Source organism: Pygocentrus nattereri, chromosome 18 (assembly GCF_015220715.1).
Source record: "Pygocentrus nattereri isolate fPygNat1 chromosome 18, fPygNat1.pri, whole genome shotgun sequence".
Classification (NCBI taxonomy): domain Eukaryota; kingdom Metazoa; phylum Chordata; class Actinopteri; order Characiformes; family Serrasalmidae; genus Pygocentrus; species Pygocentrus nattereri.
The window spans coordinates 14,422,012-14,440,995 of NC_051228.1; the positions used below are offsets into that span (position 1 = coordinate 14,422,012).

The 18,984-nt window shown below is 36.7% G+C and overlaps 1 protein-coding gene across 6 annotated transcripts in view; it reads left to right on the forward strand.

Annotated features, from left to right (window-relative positions):
* The first annotated feature begins 568 nt into the window (after window positions 1-568).
* The window catches only part of slc4a5b (solute carrier family 4 member 5b), a 38,716-nt gene continuing 20,300 nt past the window's right edge, over window positions 569-18,984 (forward strand). For 4 of the 6 annotated variants that reach the window (XM_017693736.2, XM_017693739.2, XM_017693734.2 and 1 more), the window contains exons 1-12: window positions 569-747; window positions 3,047-3,111; window positions 4,422-4,625; window positions 9,551-9,677; window positions 9,939-10,099; window positions 11,067-11,222; window positions 12,042-12,149; window positions 15,245-15,300; window positions 17,260-17,417; window positions 17,537-17,624; window positions 17,952-18,106; window positions 18,729-18,857. In XM_017693736.2, coding sequence (XP_017549225.1) covers window positions 3,048-3,111; window positions 4,422-4,625; window positions 9,551-9,677; window positions 9,939-10,099; window positions 11,067-11,222; window positions 12,042-12,149; window positions 15,245-15,300; window positions 17,260-17,417; window positions 17,537-17,624; window positions 17,952-18,106; window positions 18,729-18,857 — 1,406 coding nt within the window. In that variant the 5' untranslated portion in view covers window positions 569-747; window position 3,047. Of the gene's footprint in view, window positions 748-3,046; window positions 3,112-4,421; window positions 4,626-5,988; window positions 6,433-9,550; window positions 9,678-9,938; window positions 10,100-11,066; window positions 11,223-12,041; window positions 12,150-15,244; window positions 15,301-17,259; window positions 17,418-17,536; window positions 17,625-17,951; window positions 18,107-18,728; window positions 18,858-18,984 lie in introns of those variants that run through there. The other 2 variants (XM_017693737.2, XM_017693741.2) reach the window with 2 other exon arrangements.

Consider the following 18,984-nt stretch of genomic DNA (forward strand, 5'->3'; position numbering starts at 1 on the left):
AACTAATCAACCCTTCCAACTGTGAAGTTGTGCTTCTGATGTACAAACCAGTCATGGTTTAGTTATTTGGGCAGATGGAATATCTCATTATGAATACAAAATGTGGAAAGCAATAGATGTTCCTTCGTTTCTAATAAACTTGCTTCAACAATTACAGCATTAATTTGCTTTGTAAGTTAGCCGGTGAGTCATATTAGAAATGTTCAAGCAGAGACAGGGCAGTGGGTTTCCAAAACAGTCTTTGAGCAATTATGCTATACAAAGTTTTCTTTGTATAAAAAACAATAAAATAAAACATATTTACTTACAGAATAAACCAGTCAAGCAACAGCAGAGGCCAGTATGGTACATTTCAACATTGGAAGCTTCATATTTCACAGATTAGTGCTGCAGTGAATTGAGATTTTCAGTGTCATTTGAAAATCTATCTAATCACAAAGGCAAAGGCAGTTGCAAGTACAGCACCACACTGCCAGCGCAATCGATATGGCCGTGTAGGGTGTGTGTCATTTATTGTGCCCTGAATGTACTGTCAGTCCTTCACGAATCCAACCACCTTCCTCTGCTTACTCATATCCAGGCCTCAGGCACTTAATCATTCACCCAATGCTAAGGCAGAAGAGTAGTGATGAGTATTGGTGGTTAGCAGGTTTACAGTACTGCACAGTTCAGTCGCTTGGTTTGCGGTGATACAGATAAATGCTTGCTGTGCCGCTTGTCTCATCTCAGCTCTCAGTTTCCCATAAGGTAAGGCTTGCTTTTGTGCAATTTGCACTTTTTTGTCAGCATCTAAAATTCATGGTGGAATTATATTATTGCATTGTAAATTAAGTCATATTTGGTTGGTAGTTGAAAACGCTGGGGTTGTAGACATTTAACAAGTTTTTTGTTTTCTTCAAATAATCATGTTTTAACAAACCATTTCCAACTGGAATTGTTTGTATGTTTACAAATCCATTTAAGACCAGTTTCACTCAATTTGCAGTCAGTTTTAATATCATAGCATATAACATTTTATTTTTACAACTTACCATTATTGAAGTAGTACAGAGAGACTACATGATCAAAGCCATGTTCACCACAGCCAAAGAACAACCTGCAACTGGATTTATAGTTAAAAGGGAAGTCTGTTTTTTTCCCATTTTCAATATTTCTCTATAAGTAATAAGTAAAGATGTACAGAAAATAATCAAAAATGCTTTAATGTGAAATGTTTTGTTTTAGAGGACTTAAAGGGCCATTTTTTTCACAGTGGTGGTGAAAGAAACCGGATGTTCAAAGAATTTATTGTCTCTAAAAGCTACTTCACAGACAGCTAGTGCAAAAAAGGTTACAAATACTGTTTTATCACAGTTTTGAGAACAACATCTAGTCATGGTGGAAAGGTACATGCATTTTGTAAGACAAAATACTACCCAAAGAATTTTTTTCTTTAAATATTTACCGCTATTTTACATTTGATATAAACGCAGAAGAAAACGAGTTCACTCCACATTTTGGATAGTAAATAAAATGACTATGTTTGAGGTGTAGAGGTTGCGACTGTTGGTTTTAAGCACCACCACTGTAAGAAATCGTGATCGGTAAGTTTGATGATGCACCATTTCATGTTAAACCACTCAGATTAACTTAATTTACATCTTAATAAAGGAATTATGCAGAAATTGTGAAAAATTGTTGGAATTCCTCTTTAGTAATGATGCTCGGCCTTTCAGTATCTCAGGAATGATTGTTCACTAAATGCAAAAATTATAAGATTATATTTGTACTGCTAGATAGGTTAAACATTTTTGTAGCTCGGATACATTTTTTGCATTTCTTGCAACTTTAAGTTAACATCTGGTAAATTACCCAACAGCATATCTCAGGCGACCAAGTAGTCTTTAGATCAGTGATTACCCATGCAATTTATAAAGCCTGAATGGAATACTCAAGGTGCTGTTTTGCTTAATGTAGATTAATGAATGCCTGGATTGCTGTTGGAAAACAAGAGCCTTATGCCACTTTGTTTCTGTCATCTACGGTGCAATCCATAATTTTCTCAAGCATTTACAACAGTGTCAGACAAAGAAAGATAGGCAAACAGACAGAAAATTAAAAAAATGTAATGCTCATGTGCATTCATACATTTTCCAGACTAATCAATACTACTGTCAATCCTGATTATTTGCTTGCCAAGCACCGCTGTCCATTCAGCATGAAGGACAATGATCTGACAATACAGATTACACACATGGGGTATTGTCTCATAGTGAAGCATTCTTTTCTATGAAAACATCTACGAACTTTTTAATTTCATTAACTTGGTTTTAAACATCGTGATCTTCAGTGTTTGTTTATTTAATTTGATTGTAATTTTTATGTAGTAGGAACAACATCAGAACCATGTAGCTTAACTCAGGTAATGTGTATTTTGCTTTTTCAAAAGAAATCCTCATATTTTTAGGCCTGTTTCTCAGATAAAATTTCTTTATGCCACATTTTTGGCATACATGAGAGACATTTCTGTGATGCTTTTTTTTTTTTTTTTTTTTACTAAAATTTAATTACATGAATGAGCTATGCCAATCGATGGGTTATGTTGGCAGTAGCACACCCTCTGACATAATAGAGATGTGTGTGCGCAAAGAACAAGGTGGCATCTGACCGTATAAGCTTTCTCTTAATTATATCTTCATTGGGTTTTCCTCTAGCCAGATATTTGGTCATTGATTGGCCCACGTGTTGTAGGCAACCCACTGTGACATGATCACATGGCAGTTGTTGCTTAGTCATTCATCGGTAAATACTGGCCAGTTTCCCAGACATTAAGCCTAAGCCTATATTAAATAGGTTACTTTGTAGATTCTTAGGTGAAACACCATTGTCATTGCAGTGTCTAATACTAGATGAACTAGCCTTTCTCTCTAAAGCAATCAAAATGTATTGATTTAAGATAACAAAGAGAAAGGGTTTTCATATTTATTTACCACTTCTTTTAAACATTCTAAGATGGAGTATAATAATTACATTTTATTTGCCTGTCTGTTTCTTTCTCTTGTGACAGAATGGACCATGACCATCACAGCAGCAGAAGAAGTGGTCACAGCAGACACTTTGAAGACGAAGATGGTATGCTGTCTTTTTACACTAGTTATTGTGTAATGTTATTAGGTTAAGTGTCTAGGTTTGTCATACATTCAAGACAGTGATTCTACAATGTTAATGTGAGGTTCAGAGGTAGAACTGGCAGTTGATCTCCAGAACTAGCAGCAGCTGTTTCTGTGCTGCAGAAAAAGACTGTATGATATGGACAAAAGAGTAGTATTGTAATTAATATTGCTCCATCTTATCTGTAAATAGATATTTACCACAGTTCAATAATTTTTTTAAGCAACTTTTTGCTGATACCAATATCATTCTGGTAAGTTATTATTAGGATACCTAATAATAATTAGGTATAATAATTTACTTTGATTGGATTACATGAATATCTTGGTTCATTAAAATATATACAGACTGTAACTGAAATTAGTAAAAATGCTTTCAGCACTTATTAAAAAAATATTATGATTTGTTACCAGGTTTATTTGCATATTCCATGTTTTAGGAGCAGGATTGGCACGTGAGCTATAGAAATTAAATACCTGTTATGCTTGGTTGATTCTAGACTCTTTTTGATCTGGCAGCTCAGAGTGTGCATGATTTTTGATAGGCATGTGGGTTTGTATCAGGTATTTATCGTGGGTTTGGTGGTCTTTACAAAAGTCTGTCCAGTTTAGAATGAATGTATGCCAATAAAATGAAATGCCTCATGCGGATTTGCGTAATGAGTGCATCGCCTGAGGTTGATTTGGGACACGACATTTACACAGGAAGGATATGATTGATTGAGTGGCTGACCTCTGTACTACTCCCAAAGAATTCAAACTGGTGCCTCTACAGTGTACAGTGAGAATAGACACATTTTATATATCACATTAAGTTAAACACATATTGACAATAGCACAGTTCAAGAGTGGAGTTGTTCAAGATGAAGAAGAAGGAAGGATTTCACAAGAGAAGAATGTTTACCAATTACATTACACTGGCATACATTTTTTCTTTTTACAACAGAGAATCACTCGCATTGCAGGTGGTAAACTCAGCTAATCCCAGATTTATTAGTTTCAGGCAAGACCATAGCTGTTCTTTTTATCCTGATAGGGGGTGTATGAGACATCACAGAGAACAAGAATTCCCATGAAGTAAACTGCAGAATGGCAGGAATGTTTTTTCAAAATTCTATTCCACACATAATTACGTCTGGAATAGAATTTTGAAATAAATTCCATATTCTTCCAACGGAAGTATGTTAAAAACAACTTTTAAAGGGGTATGTTCATGATTTATATATAGAACGACAACATGTCTTCCCATCATTCCTCTCTCAATTGTCTCAGAGAACCAGTCTATTTACATTGGCGTTCCAGTGCCAAGGGGCTACAGACGTAAACGGCGACGTCGCAGGCACACATCCCGACACGATCACAACCGTAGTGAGAGACACTATGATCGCCATGGACACCATGCGCAAGAGGAACAGTATGATCCAGATGATGGTGGACAGGACTCAAATGAGCAACTTTCAGACCTCAACTCCACCAGTGAGTAAATGCTTAAATGTAGCACTCAATAATAATTTTCATGCTATGTATTGGCACATAATGATGGTGAGCAGTATGTTTTAAGACATTGAGACTGGCTGTGAAATCTATTCTAGAGCATATTCAAGCATGTACACTCCTGTGCAAAAAAAAAATTTTAAATGACAACAAATCATTAAACAAACAAATACAGTTACATAGTATCAGGTAGATGTTTCCTTTGATTTCTTCAAATAGTGAAGTTTTGTTGGCAAACTTGCTGACAATCTTTTACAGAAATAAGGGTCAATATTGTTAGCACTTAGCACTGATGGCTTTGAACAGTTGAAAAATGTTGCCAAGTTAGCTTGTGTTTAATGTGAGACAAAATATTCTCTAAAAGGTTTCCACCTGGACTTTGACCAGGCCAAAACTGTCATTATAAAGCATTATATTTTGGGCTTGGCCCTGTTTTTTATTTGTTTGTTTTCTTTTTTGCATGGGAGTGAAGACCTGTAAGTTGGGAGCTAAAAGCATGAAGTCAGCTTTGGGCTGACCAAAATGATGCATGTTAGTAGGATAATGTGAATGGCCCGATTCATCAAACTCATCTGGGATATGGGAGAGTTGTCAAAAATGCTCATAGCAAACAGCAAAGCATTTAGAGCCACTTTGCCAGACCCAGATTAAGTCTAAGCCTAGACTAAATGAGATTTTTTTTTTTATGGTGAAACTTGCCATTTTGTCCAAGACTAGGCTTAATCCATGCCTACAAAATCAGCTCTTAACGTTATCTTTAAGAGTGTATTTAAGCTTAAAATGGTAGAAAAGCATCGATGGAAAACAGTGCCAGCTTACTTTTTGATGGGTGGGGAAATCTAAAAACCATGGACTCTAGCATGAACAGGTTTCTAGCATCTGCATATTCTCTTTTTGGGCTAGACAGCCCAAATGCCCTTCATAGTTAGGTTTCAGAATGGTACTGATGAAAGACCTATCTACAAAGATACAATTTGTTGTATCTGAGCAGATAGTGAGTATTTCCATTTATATAAGTGACTGACCAGGGGCATGTTTCCCAGAACAGGATTTCTCAATAACACTACATAATGTAAACCCAAAGTGAGAAAGTCTTCTTTGAGAAGAACCTGCAATGTGCAAGATATACAGACAAAGCAGCTTTAGTATTAGCAGTCTTTTGCTCTTAGCGGAATGTAATTTCCACTGTATTTATGATTAATGGTTTAGTGACTGGATGCTCTACCTTATTTTCTGTACATCCACCTACTTTAGTGTAACACTGGATCATTTTGACTTGGGTATAGGAGAGGAGGGTTCAGTGAAGGTGGAGGAGGCACTTGGAGCACTTCTCAGGTCTTTCATGCATGAGGCTCTTTGCCCTGCTCTGGATTTTAGCTTTGCTAAGGCTCAGTAGAGAACAGCAGTGTGGAATACAAAAGCATAGAGCTGGAACACAAAGCAGCACAACATAATCAGGATGACGTGTGGAAATGGCTTGACTTTCCAAGCAGAAAAGCTTGAAGGTACAAAGGAATAAAAAGGGGAAGAAAGAAGACAAAGTTGAGAAACTGGAAAGTTCTCAAGGAGATAACAAAAAAGCAAAATATTCTAGACAATTCATGTGTCTAGTTTAGGTGGGACAAGATCACATATTGTGCATGACAAAGATTCCTGTAAACATTTGATTATTGGTGAGACAGCAGAAGTATGGATCAAGAAAGCCTTGGTTTGCAGTCTGCCTCATGCAATTTTCAGGACTCAGTTCTGACCCTCGCCTCCAGTCTTGGTTCCTGTTCTTCTCTGGCAGGTAACTACATAGTTAAACTCATGAATTCCTTGTGAAGTGATCATCTTGATTCCTCTGTATTTTCATTCTTTATTTACAGTCTTTCTTTCATAGTTTGTTGTCAGAGTTGTTGTCAGAGCTTAGAATGTAAAAAATATTAGGGATACATTGAGGTGGGAATTTTGGGCCCGTAACATTTTTTTGTAAATATCTGCTAATGCCAATACAGATGCAGGTATTTACGCATATGTAACGATTGAGACAAGATCCAATTGGATTAGCTTTACAGAGAAATGTAACACTTATTTTTATAGGGTTGGAATAACTTCATTCCAAAATACTGTATAGCCATTTGTAATTTTGCAGTATTGGATAGAATGTTTTGGACAAGAAAAACAGCTGAAAAATGGAAATGGAATGGAAAACATGTTTTTATTTCTATTATAAAGGTAATATAAATAATAATATAGCATTGACATGTCTGATGTGTATAGCCTCCTCCCAAGAATGTATATCATGAAAAAAGAAAGCTGTCCATTTAATGTGTATAACGTTGTCTTTAATAATTTGTGGCTATAATAAACAAGTTATTAATTGTGGCTATAATAAAAAAAGTAGTCTTGGAATAAGTTTCAACTGCAGTTAATGAATACATTGCAGACGTTTTATCCTTGTAACCCATCTAAATGTTCTGCTCTTCCAGATAAATCATCACATTTCAATGCAAAATAACAGTCAAATCTGAATATCTGATGCTGATATTTTTAAGCCGAAATTTTCTTTTAGTGATACAGTTCCACTAACATTGTGTATCCCTAAATAATGAATGTTTTTGTGACATCATTGTTATCCATTAAGCCATCTTCTTGAGGTTTACCATGTCCTAATGTACTGTCAACTTTTAACAAATGGGTTTTTCAGACAGTTGATAGAGTTTTGAGATCATGTGAAATGTCTTTGAGATGAAGTGATCACCTTTTAAAACTCTTGGATTGAGTTTATCTGAATTAAAACAACCACCATCATCCAAATGCATATGCATGCAAAATGCTGTAGTTTTACGTGCTGAGAATGGCATAGTATAAGCAGACACATCTGTGATTGTACAGTGGGATCAGCGGGATTACATAGCAGTCAGCAACTAGAGAAAAACACCCACGTGCTAATAATCCCCTGGGCTGTAAAGGCAGAGAGCCAGAGTGAAAGGAATGAGAAACCTATGCTTACTGAGAGTGCTGGGGCAAACCATGGTCAACAAACTGGTATCATGAAGGACGTCTCATTTCTTTAGTCATATTAATTATGGATAGGCTTGACTGCTTTTATTGGTGTTTATGAGAGATCAAGTAACTTAGTACAACAGAATGAAGCCACTAATTAGGAATGATTAGTTTACAACAGCTCCTCCAGTGGTAGCATGAGGTCAAGCAGCTGAAGAAAACAGGTTATAATCACATGGATTTTCGGTAACACTTCAATTGGAAACTACATCTATAAGAGTGAGAACACATTCATAACATGTTGCAAAGCATAAGGTATTATAAACATCTAGAAATGGTATAAACATCTATAATAATTTGCACAGTTATGGCTATGCACGTGGCTAAGAGACATAGAAGGTCAACAAAAAGGAAATACAAACAGAGCTAAGGTGAGGGTAACATTATAGAGACATGAAATTTGGCCAGGGATATTCAGACTTTTGCATATTACTGTTCATAACATGTTATATTGTCAAACCCAGTTCTAACTTACATAGTGCATTATGACTTAACCAGGAGATGCCTTAATTTCTTTTAATGACTTAGAATAAATGGAATAATAGCCTATAGTCTTTTTATTGCTTCAAGTAATGTCATCACAAGTTACTGGATTATTATTGCAAAGGGTATTATATTAAAACCTTTTTATAATAACCTATAAGTTGGTTAGTACTAAAATTTATTTAGGTCATGCCAATCATAGCATGGCTCAGTGTGTTTTTATGACTAGGCAGGTCATAATGTGCTGTGCAAGCTGGGGCTGGGATGAAAAACTTGGATTGGCATGGCCAATGTTATGAACAACATTTATAATGCATTATGAGCAATTCCACTATTATTCTATTATTAATGCATATAGGACCTGCCTTTGATGTGTAATGCATTTTTATAAATATTTTATCCACATTAATAAGGCTGAATGAATATATGGTAATATGTTATGAATATGTTAGAAAAACATGGTATTCGAAGATTTAACGAATATTGTTTACTGACTAAATTCCTTTTTTTTAACCCCTTAAAATCCCAACTGTATTACATACTAAAGCTTATTCAGTAAGTACAGGGATTTCAATGTAAACTGGTTTAGCTATTCTTAAGATATAGGATTTTGAAAAATGCACTCGCTGGGGGTCCCTGGACATTTGAGGGATTAGTATGTAAAACTTTAAATTCAAAGCCTGGGCTTAATTTTAAATTATGTACAAATCTCTGATATGTAGATTGCTCCATAAACTCCAAGGTTTCAACTCCATGGTAAAGGTCGTGGCTATAGACTTTGAATCAAATAAAATGAATCAAATAAATGATTCATTTAAATGCTTGCCTCTAGACTTGACCTACAAGCACTTACACACTTACTGTGCTGTGTTGGAATGTTGGTATGATGGAATTTTTGGTGCTTTCAGGCTTTGAGCATTGGAATGACTACAGTCCAGCATAATCTAGCTGATATTCAAAGCTGTCACACTGGAATTCAAAAACCACCAATGCATTCAATCACTGACCAATTTCTTAGTAACACCTACTTTAAAATTTGTCTGTTTTATCAGTTTCACTTACCATATAGATGCACTTTGTAGTTCTACAGACTGTAGTCCATCTGTTTTTCAGGACACCCACAAAACCACAATTTTTTCAGTGTATTGTTTGGGTGGTGGATCACTCTTAGCAAATCTCATGGTAGTAGTATGTTAGTGTAGAATGAACCGCCACCAAAATGATACCTGTTCCTTGATGTTCCTGTGAGGGTCCTGACCACTGACAAACAGGGTAATGAGTGAGATAACAATGCAGAGAAACAGATGAGATGTAAGGACCCCCACATAAAGAAAGATCTTCATTAAAACTTTTGACTGATTTTGTATGCATACCAGTGTCTCCTGCTGCGGAGAGACTGCGCTCCATCCTTGGCGAGGATGACGACCCCACGCCTACACTCTTCACTGAGATGGACACACTGCAGCATGAAGGTGGAGAACTGGAGTGGAAGGAATCTGCCAGGTAATGTGCTCAGTGGCTTAAGAAGCTTTGTGTTTTGCTTCTTATAAACTTGTAAAAATAACAAAGCAAATGGCAAATTGTTATCTAACCAGGGTTGAGTGAAGCTTTATGTTTTTTTAAGCCCTATATTGATTTTAAATCCCTTTTGCCTTTTATGTTGGGTTAAAATGACGTCACTCAGTGCTATTTTTATGATCAGTGATATTTCTCTCTCCTTTTACTACCTTCAGTCACACAGTCATGTTTGTGTTGTTCTCTCAGGTGGGTGAAGTTTGAGGAAAAAGTGGAGGAGGGTGGGGAGAGGTGGAGCAAGCCCCATGTGTCTACTCTGTCACTGCACAGTCTATTTGAGCTACGTACCTGTTTACAGACTGGCACTATCCTGCTGGACCTGGAGGGCTACTCTCTGCCTCAGATAGTCGGTGAGTTTTACCCCCAGCAATGCAAAAATTAGAAATAATTTATGCATTTCTCATATATGTTATAATGTGGTAATTCTATGGTGAAAAAGCCATTTAATTTAAAATATTAACATTCTGATATGTGAACATTTTTATCATTTCTCTGTTCTGAACACAAAAGCTATCAGTGAAACAATGTATATATCTGTATATATATCTGTCTGTGTATTAAATATATATATATATATATATATATATATATATATATACATTATAGAAGCAGATTCTGTCCATTTCAAACCTTTAATATGTAAGAGATAGCAATGCCTTTATGCAACCTAGCATAGCATAGTCAACTGTTGTGCCAACTGAACATTACTATAATCGCAAAAGCCTAAAACTTCACTTCAAGAGAATAAAAAACTAAATGAAACTATTCATGCATTCTTAAAACTAATTAAAATTAAATTGATAGAGAGTTAAAAATAAAAACTAATGAATATGTTAAAAATCTGATCATCATGGTTTATTTCAAAAGAAAAAATGGATTATTCATGAATGTTGGGGGAAATGTTTCATCTGTAATTCTAGGTTGTATAATTATGTGTGGTCTATATTTAAATGGGCAGGTCCTTTTGGACAGTCACCATGTTCCTAAGACTGTGCTATGCATCCCTTGTTCATTGCCCTTTAAATTGCAAGAGCACTTCCTTCAATTTCTCATTCTCATTATCATATAAATTTACTGAATAATTTGTGGTAGTTTTTGAATAATCATTTGTATTATTGTTAATAATCATAATAGTAATAATAATAATAATAATAACTGAATAATAAAAACTCTGTAGTTTAAAGTTAAATGTGCAAATATTTATAAATTGGTTGTTATTATTATTGGTGATGCATAAAACTGCCTGTGAAAATATTTTTAAATAAACTATAAAAACACTAACCTTAATTGTACATCTGTGTTCTTTGTCTTGGCCAGATGACATAGTGGAGAAGCAGGTGCAGGACGGTCTGATAGCTCCAGAGCTCAAAGAGAAAGTCAGTTTCGTCTTGCTGAGGAAGCATCGACACCAGACCAAGAAACCCATCCACCGTTCACTGGCTGACATTGGGAAACCCAGCCCTTCGAATAAAGGTCTTGATCGCTGTGATTTGCATGAATTTTGATATTGTTGTCCTAATGCGTGTGTAGGAGCATCCACAGTTTATGTATTCTGTCCTACACTAAACATAACTTTCTTTTGACCATTTAACCACTAATGCTATTTCATTAACACTCTATCTTTACTCCTTAACTTGTTTACAATTTCCATTATTTCATCAAGAGGTGGGCAATGTGGTGTTATTGTTATCATGATGACTTACATCATGATGCATCATTAAAACCTATTAACTCAAAATGCATTAAAAAACTTCTGCTAAAGGAATCTTCTATGCAGCAAATAGATATTTGATTGAAAAGTATTGTTGCACATTATTGTATTAATTTATTTGACCACTTTTTACATTATTAAATAGTTTGTCTGTAAATTTTGACATCCAGCACCCCCCACTCAGAGACCCCAAAGGATAAGCAGCTTAGATAATGTGTATGGGTGTGTGTCTGTTTGTAAACTTTGAATAAAAAAATATACTTGTAGCTTTTTGTCACCTTTTTAAATATAACACTGCTGTTTTGGTGTTACATTTTGTTTGGCCCTTATTTGCGTACTACTTTGCATACAGATTTTTGTCATGCATATCAAGTATGATGCCGATGACCTCAAGAATCATGAAATTATATTCTTGCTATATTGCCCACCCCATTCCATCTAATCTCATGTTTTTCCTTATCCCCACCCTGTCTATGCCAACTTATTGTTTTTTCTTAAACTCTGCAATCTTTCCACACATCTCTCCCTCCTTTTTCTCTCTCTATCCTCTTCTTTCATCTCTGACACTGGGTCTGTATCAGACCGTAGTCCGAGCCGCAGCCCGAGCTGCAGCCCGAGCTGTGCATCTGGCTTTCATCGCTCCACTGAGGACCTGCGAGCTCGCCAGAGTGGAAGCCTGGGAAAACTGCGTGAGTCTAGGTTTCTGACCCCAAGCCCTAATATACATTCTATGTCAATTACATGTATAGATCTACTTTTCACCTTCACTTCTGATTGACCTACATATAACATGAGCAAGGGCAGTTGATTTTTGCAACTGTTGTGGTTTGCTTAGTATAATAAAAAGGATTAGGAATTATGCAAGTGTTTCCTACTTAACTTTCTATTTTTTACTTCCATTGTACAGGGATATGTCTCACAAAGCAGGATATTTTTTAATTGTCCAGCTAAATTTAAGCTCTGTTCTACTTAATCCTATATTTTCTGTCTCACAATAGTGGAACACTTTTTACTTGAAGACATCAACAGTGTAATTTATGCTGTATGCCTAATTTCATATCATAAACAGCTTCTGGGCAGAATAAGCCAGTGATGAAAGCAGACCCCTCCCTGTCCTTTTCTTTATTTTGATGTTTTATATGACGTGTGGCATCAATCACCTGAAAAATGTTGCTTTCAGCAGACGCAACAAATCATATTGCATTGATATTAAGATTATAATATAGAAGTTGTTACTTCACTAAGCCAAGTCAAGTCAAAGTTTATTTATATAGAGCTTTTTACACCAGGCATTATCACAAAGCAGCTTTACAGAAAAATCTGGGTCCAAGCACCCATGAACAAGCCAATGGCGACAGCGGCAAGGAAAAACTCCAATAGCAGTAGGAAGAAAACTTAAGAAGAACCAAGACTCAAAAGGGCAACCCATACTCCTTTGGTCTACACTGGAAGGTAAACAGTAACACAAGAGCAAGATGAATAGAGGATAAGGTTTTAACATTGGTATAAAAGTATTAAAATACAAATGGGGAAAAACTGGTGAAGCGATGGTTATAATTACATTTTTTTGTTTGAGTCTGTGCAGCAGCAGCATCAGAGAAAAGGTCTCTTCATGCAGATGAGGTTTGCACAGCGTTGTACCATGGGAAGTTATATGATGGTCAAATTGATCAGGCTGGTAAACAGTGGTCACCCGATCAGGGTAGAAGAACCAACAGCAGGTGAAGCTCTGCTCCACCGTCAGCAAACTTGAGTGAGCGTGTGAAAGCAGCAGGAAGACAGCACTGACACTCCCAGTTTACCATAATACTCTATGTCCATGAACTCCCAGATCTGCAACTTTTATCCAACAGGAAATACTAATTACCAAATGCTTGAAGACTAAACAAGTAGCTTTTTAGCCTAGGCTTAAAAACAGACCCTGTGTTAGAGTCCCAAACACTGACTGAAAGATTATTTCAAAGTTGGGGGGCTTTGTATGAGAAGGCTCTGCTCACTGATGTAACTTTATTAATTCTAGGTACTGCTAGTAAGCCAGCACCTTGTGTCCTAAGAGGCTGTGACGGTTCTTAATAAGAGAGAAGTTCATTCAGGTACTGAGGGGCGAGGCTGTGTAAAGCTTTATATGTCAGTAAAAGAATTTTGTAATCGATATGAAATTTAACTAGCAGTCAGTGTAGGTTTGATAAAACTGGGCTGATATGGTCAAAATAAGCACTGATGCGCTGGCAGTTGTGACAGCATTGTTTTTTTACTGTTAGTAATTCTTTCTTTTGTGCATATTTATGTAGATTTTTCCTTTTTTTGTAAAGAAAATGCAGCTTGAATCCATCTAACTTTTCACACAATTGGCTGCTTGGTTCCATGTCCACATGCACAAGGATTAAGTGTACCTTGAATCTCTAAACCCAGGTTAAGGGGAAAGTTAAGTTTGTGACACAGTAAAATAAGTTAATTGTGTGTTTTGTGAATCAGAAACTTCAGGAACACTGTTGCAGAACATGCTTTGTAAGACAGGCAGCAGTGGTCAGTTTGTTTCCAAAACTGCTTTTAGGGACATCCATTTTTTAAAAATCGGTTATCTGAAATGGCTGTCTAACATTATAAAGTCAAACAGTTGAAAAGCTAATATTAGACTGATGAATCATCATGCACTCATACATTTTACACTTCTAATTTTTATCTTACTTAATGAGTTTGCTATATTTGCTCTATTTAGCATGCAGTGAATGTTACATTTTGCCTGATAGTTCTTCAATGCTGCCAAGTTCAGTACTGTTTCAGTAGGCCCTCATCACCTTAGCTTCCCCATTTCCCCTTGAGGGAATCCCCAGCATCATATAGGGGGCATTCCATTACTTTCTTATAACAAGTGAGGTGTGATAGATAAGCCCTCAAAGAGGCAGGGATAAAGTGAATATGGGTGTCGACCTCAGTGATTATTATACAAAGCAATTATTCACTAAAGTTATGTACATTATCAAATTTACAAATTTATTTGTATAGCGCTTTTTACAGCAGATGTTGTCACAAAGCAGTTTCACAGAATTCCAGACAAGGCAGAGTTTTAACAAGAATGTAAAAAACCCCCAATGTGCAAGCCAGGGGCGACAGTGTCAAGGAAAAACTCCCTCAGAACTGAGGAAGAAACCTTGGGAGGAACCAGGCTCACCAGGGGGGGACCCATCCCCCTCTGGTCAAACTACCTACAAGTGATTATACTACTAATATTAATAGCAGTAGTATTAGTAGTAGTAATAGCTAGGAGTCTATGAAAACATCAGTGTAGGGTGGGCAGGTAGGTGGCGGTAGCTGGGGCGTGGGCAGCTGGTCTGAAGTGTAGCTGCTTTGTAAAGCTGCTTTGTGACAACATCAGTTGTAAAAAGCGCTATATAAATAAATTTGATTTGATTTGATTTGAAGTGGGTAGCAGGAGGGCTCGACAGTCAGTCGTCCTTCAGTATCCGGCTGGACATGTGGGCAGTTGCATACTCTGAAAAAAAATGTTCAGACTTCTCAAAAAACATTTTCCATTGCAAAGTTTACTGGGCTAGCAGAGGGTAACCTAGCTGAGGGTGGATGTATGTTTAAAAAAAAGAAAGTCCTTCACTGTCCTCTCCTCCCTTTGTACTGCGAGCAACGATGTCTGTAACGTAGGTGTGATGCATTTCCAAGTGGTGATTTAAGTTGGTGAGGGCATGTTAAAAATACCATTAAAATGAGGCCATGGACACTAGATTTAAATTATATTGTTTTCATCAGGTGTATATTTTCTGAATTACAGACCCTTCCCAGTGCCGTAGTATGAATGACATCTCTGTCACTCCAAGCTCTGACCAGGTATGGGTTTTATACTTTTTTATTTAAGCCTGGGAAACAAGAGAGATGGATGAACATTCTTGTGTTTGCCATGTGCGTGCATTGATTAAGCTATGCAAATGTGTTAATTAGGGGAGAGTTAGCAAGAGGTCCTCCAGTCTGTGATTAACAAGGCCTCAAAGGGAATGATAGAGATTTGGAAGTAACTGAGAGATTTTGTTAACAATGGCAGCCTGTCGTTCCACAGGGCCGTGAGCACTGCCATGGCTTTAGCTCATTGCAGCAGGTGACACGCATGAGGCGGAATGTTCCATTCTATTTTTCTTCTAATCTCCTAACAAGTCTTGCAGATGCTATGTCAAAGCTAGAGGGCTAATTAATCTTTTTATCCGCCCCTTTGTTTCATTAAAACAAAAAAATAAAAAAAATTGTGAAAAATGCTTTAAGTTGCATTAACTGCACTGGATTGAGATGTAAATGACTGCACTCTGTTCAGGGGACTTCAAAGGAGCAGTGATCCCCTCCCAGTATGCGCCTGAGTACATTTTAATTAGGTTCTGCCCCTAAGAGTGACAGGCTCCACTCACTTTCATGTTTCTACTCATACTCGGTATGCACTGTTTGGCATGATCACACCAACCCCCTCCCAGAGCTTTTTTCAGCTTCATCAGCACTTTGAGGGTCAAAGGTCCCACCGATAACAGTTTGTCATTGTCAAACCCATTGTTGTTTTTATTCAATGTGCATTTACCGTACAAAGTCCATTGACAGTTGTAACAGTTTTAATAAGCACACTGGATCGACTTTACCTGCTGTGGATGTAAATCCCATAGGTTTTCATAAACACTCAGCTACATTCTTGCAGTGCCCAACCCAGTGGTATTGGTCAGTATCATCCTGTCCAACACTAGCAAGACACGGTGTTGATTTAAAGATTAAAATTAACATAAACAAAATTAACCAAGCAGCTAAATAGCTCACATATACAACAGAAAATTCTTCCCAGTATAAACTGTAAAATATTTTCATTGTGTGCTGTGAGTATTTTTATTTACTTGACAGTAAATGCCAGTGATCTACACTGAAACAATAGCAAATGGCCTCAAAAGTTAAAACAGGGTCAGCACAACAGAAAAGAGCTTGTTTATTCCAGGCAAAAAGTAAACTGACTATGAAAGCAGTATTAGAAGATTAAGAGGTGATTTTGACCTAAGCACCAACCATTCCATAGCCACATGCTCAGTGGCGGCAATGGCAAAAACACAGGGTGTGCTGATTAGGGTGTTAGTGTGTTCATATTTAAATGAATTTTCAGTGGTTGCACAACACTATTGATCTGCAATTGGTCACGCACTGGAAAGGCTGGGCTGCCATTTTCATTACATGCAGAGACATCAGACAATGACAATGGAATGATTATTGATACTGTTAACGAGTTTCCTGTACACAATGGCTAGAACTCTGTGCTTGGAGTTTATGAAATTAGAAACAATTCATTTTGTCACAAACAAAATTACACAGTGAAATTGCTAACAAAACTTTACCAAATGTTTTGTTAGTGAAAATTTTGGATAATTTTGAGCATAACTCAAAAATGCTATCCAGTGCATGACTAGCAAACTTAGCTTTGAACAGTTGTACACATAAAATCCTAAAGTGATTAATAAAACACAAAACGTTTATTTGCAAAAAAATATGCATTTTGGTAGTGACCCACATTTTTATTTAAAATAAAGTTAAAAGAATTCAAAGAAGGCTTTGTCAGATTTTCAGAATGGATCGCCACAATATGCACAATTTGCTAACTAAATCTACTGGTGTCAGTTTAATTCTTCTCCATCTAAATGTATATCAGCCAGTATTATTAATCCTCAAAATATTTAGATCCTTAATACCAGATATCTGCATCTGATGCTACTATTTGATCTCTTTTTTTTTAAAATCCATAATGGTTCACTGTACTGTAATGTTGATCACCAGCTCAAGAACAAGTTCATGAAGAAAATCCCCAGAGATGCGGAGGCATCCAATGTGTTGATTGGAGAGGTGGACTTTGTGGACAAGCCGTTCGTGGCATTTGTTCGTCTTGCTCAAGCTACCACACTAGGCGGCCTGACTGAAGTCCCTGTGCCAACCAGGTGACAAACATTGTGCAGCATTTATATCTGTATTGTTCTGTGTTTCATTTTCCTTCCTGAGTACAATATTTTCATGAACCACACTTTATATTCTCTCAGCGCTGTTGTTCTATTGCTAGGTTTCTCTTTGTGTTGCTTGGTCCTCATGGCAAGGCCAAGTCCTACAATGAGATCGGCCGGGCCATGGCCACTCTCATGGTGGATGATGTAAGCACGAATGGCTTAATTATTATTCATAGATCTGAATTATTTGATACACCAAGTTGTTAATAAAGGACCTACACAAAAGATAAAAAGTCTTTTACAAATGTACAGAAAGTCCCTGCATGATAGCTGAAGTAAACTCTGTGAAGTAAATGCTATGGCCTTCATGAAGACACTAAGACTGTACCATCAAACGGTGATCACTGAAAGACTTTTAAACAGAAATCTTACTGTTAGCTCTTGGATACAGATATGGCCTGTACTATTTCACTAAACAACTCAAAACATTTTTGTTCTTTAATCATTTAAACAAATCTCATGTCTCTCCAGCTCTTCAGTGATGTGGCCTATAAAGCCAGGGATCGTGAAGACTTGATTGCAGGAATTGATGAGTTTCTGGATGAGGTGATAGTGCTCCCACCAGGAGAGTGGGACCCAAAGATCCGTATTGAACCACCAAAGAAACTTCCCTCAGCAGAGATGAGGTATGAGGTTCTGTAGATCACATGTAATGTCATAATCACCACTGGGATTGAAGAATTATTGATTACACACTGAAAAAATGCACAGAAATTTTCAATTTAATGAAAAATAATGCTAAATCCTCAATTTAATGTCAAATAAAAACATAAAGTTGTCAGGTAGTAACTGTAATTAATATTTACATCACTTATACTGTAATGTTTGTTTACAGCAGTAACATTGTACTATATTTTTAAAGACTACATATTGACAGCAGCAATGTTTTTGTAATCAAAAATGTATATACAAAAGGACTGGTTCAAAATATACAGTAAGGGTTATGGGATGCTGTCAGCAGTGGTGAGTACCTCCTTACAGTGGTGGTAGTAAGTGGAGCTGATAAAATGGACAATGACCGTAGAAACATGGATAATGTTATGCCTGATCGGTGTATTTAATGTTTTCCCAGAGTTTATTGCAGGACAGCATATAAAACTGCAAAACACATTTAAAGTATCGCATTGGTTTGAATAGATGGCATTTTTGTATACTGACTTTGAATCTCTGTATTAAAAAGGAGCTTGAATGTGAATAAGTACTAATGTGGAAAAAAGACATTAAATCCTGTTCTCCCTTTCCTTGCAGGAAGTCTGTTTTTTCACTAAATGAGCTGGGCCAGGCGAATGGAACTGCAGGAGGAGGAGGAGCAGCTGCTGATGATGAAGAGATGCCTGCCCCTCATGAGTTGGGAGAGGAATTAACCTTTACTGGGAGGTGGGCTTGCTGGTCCATAAAGTCTGATCACTTTGTCTTTTTTCATGAGTTTGAGACTGCAGCAGGAGATGAGCTACCAAGCTGTAATGCTTATACTAACTGCACTGTCCTGATAATGTGCATAACA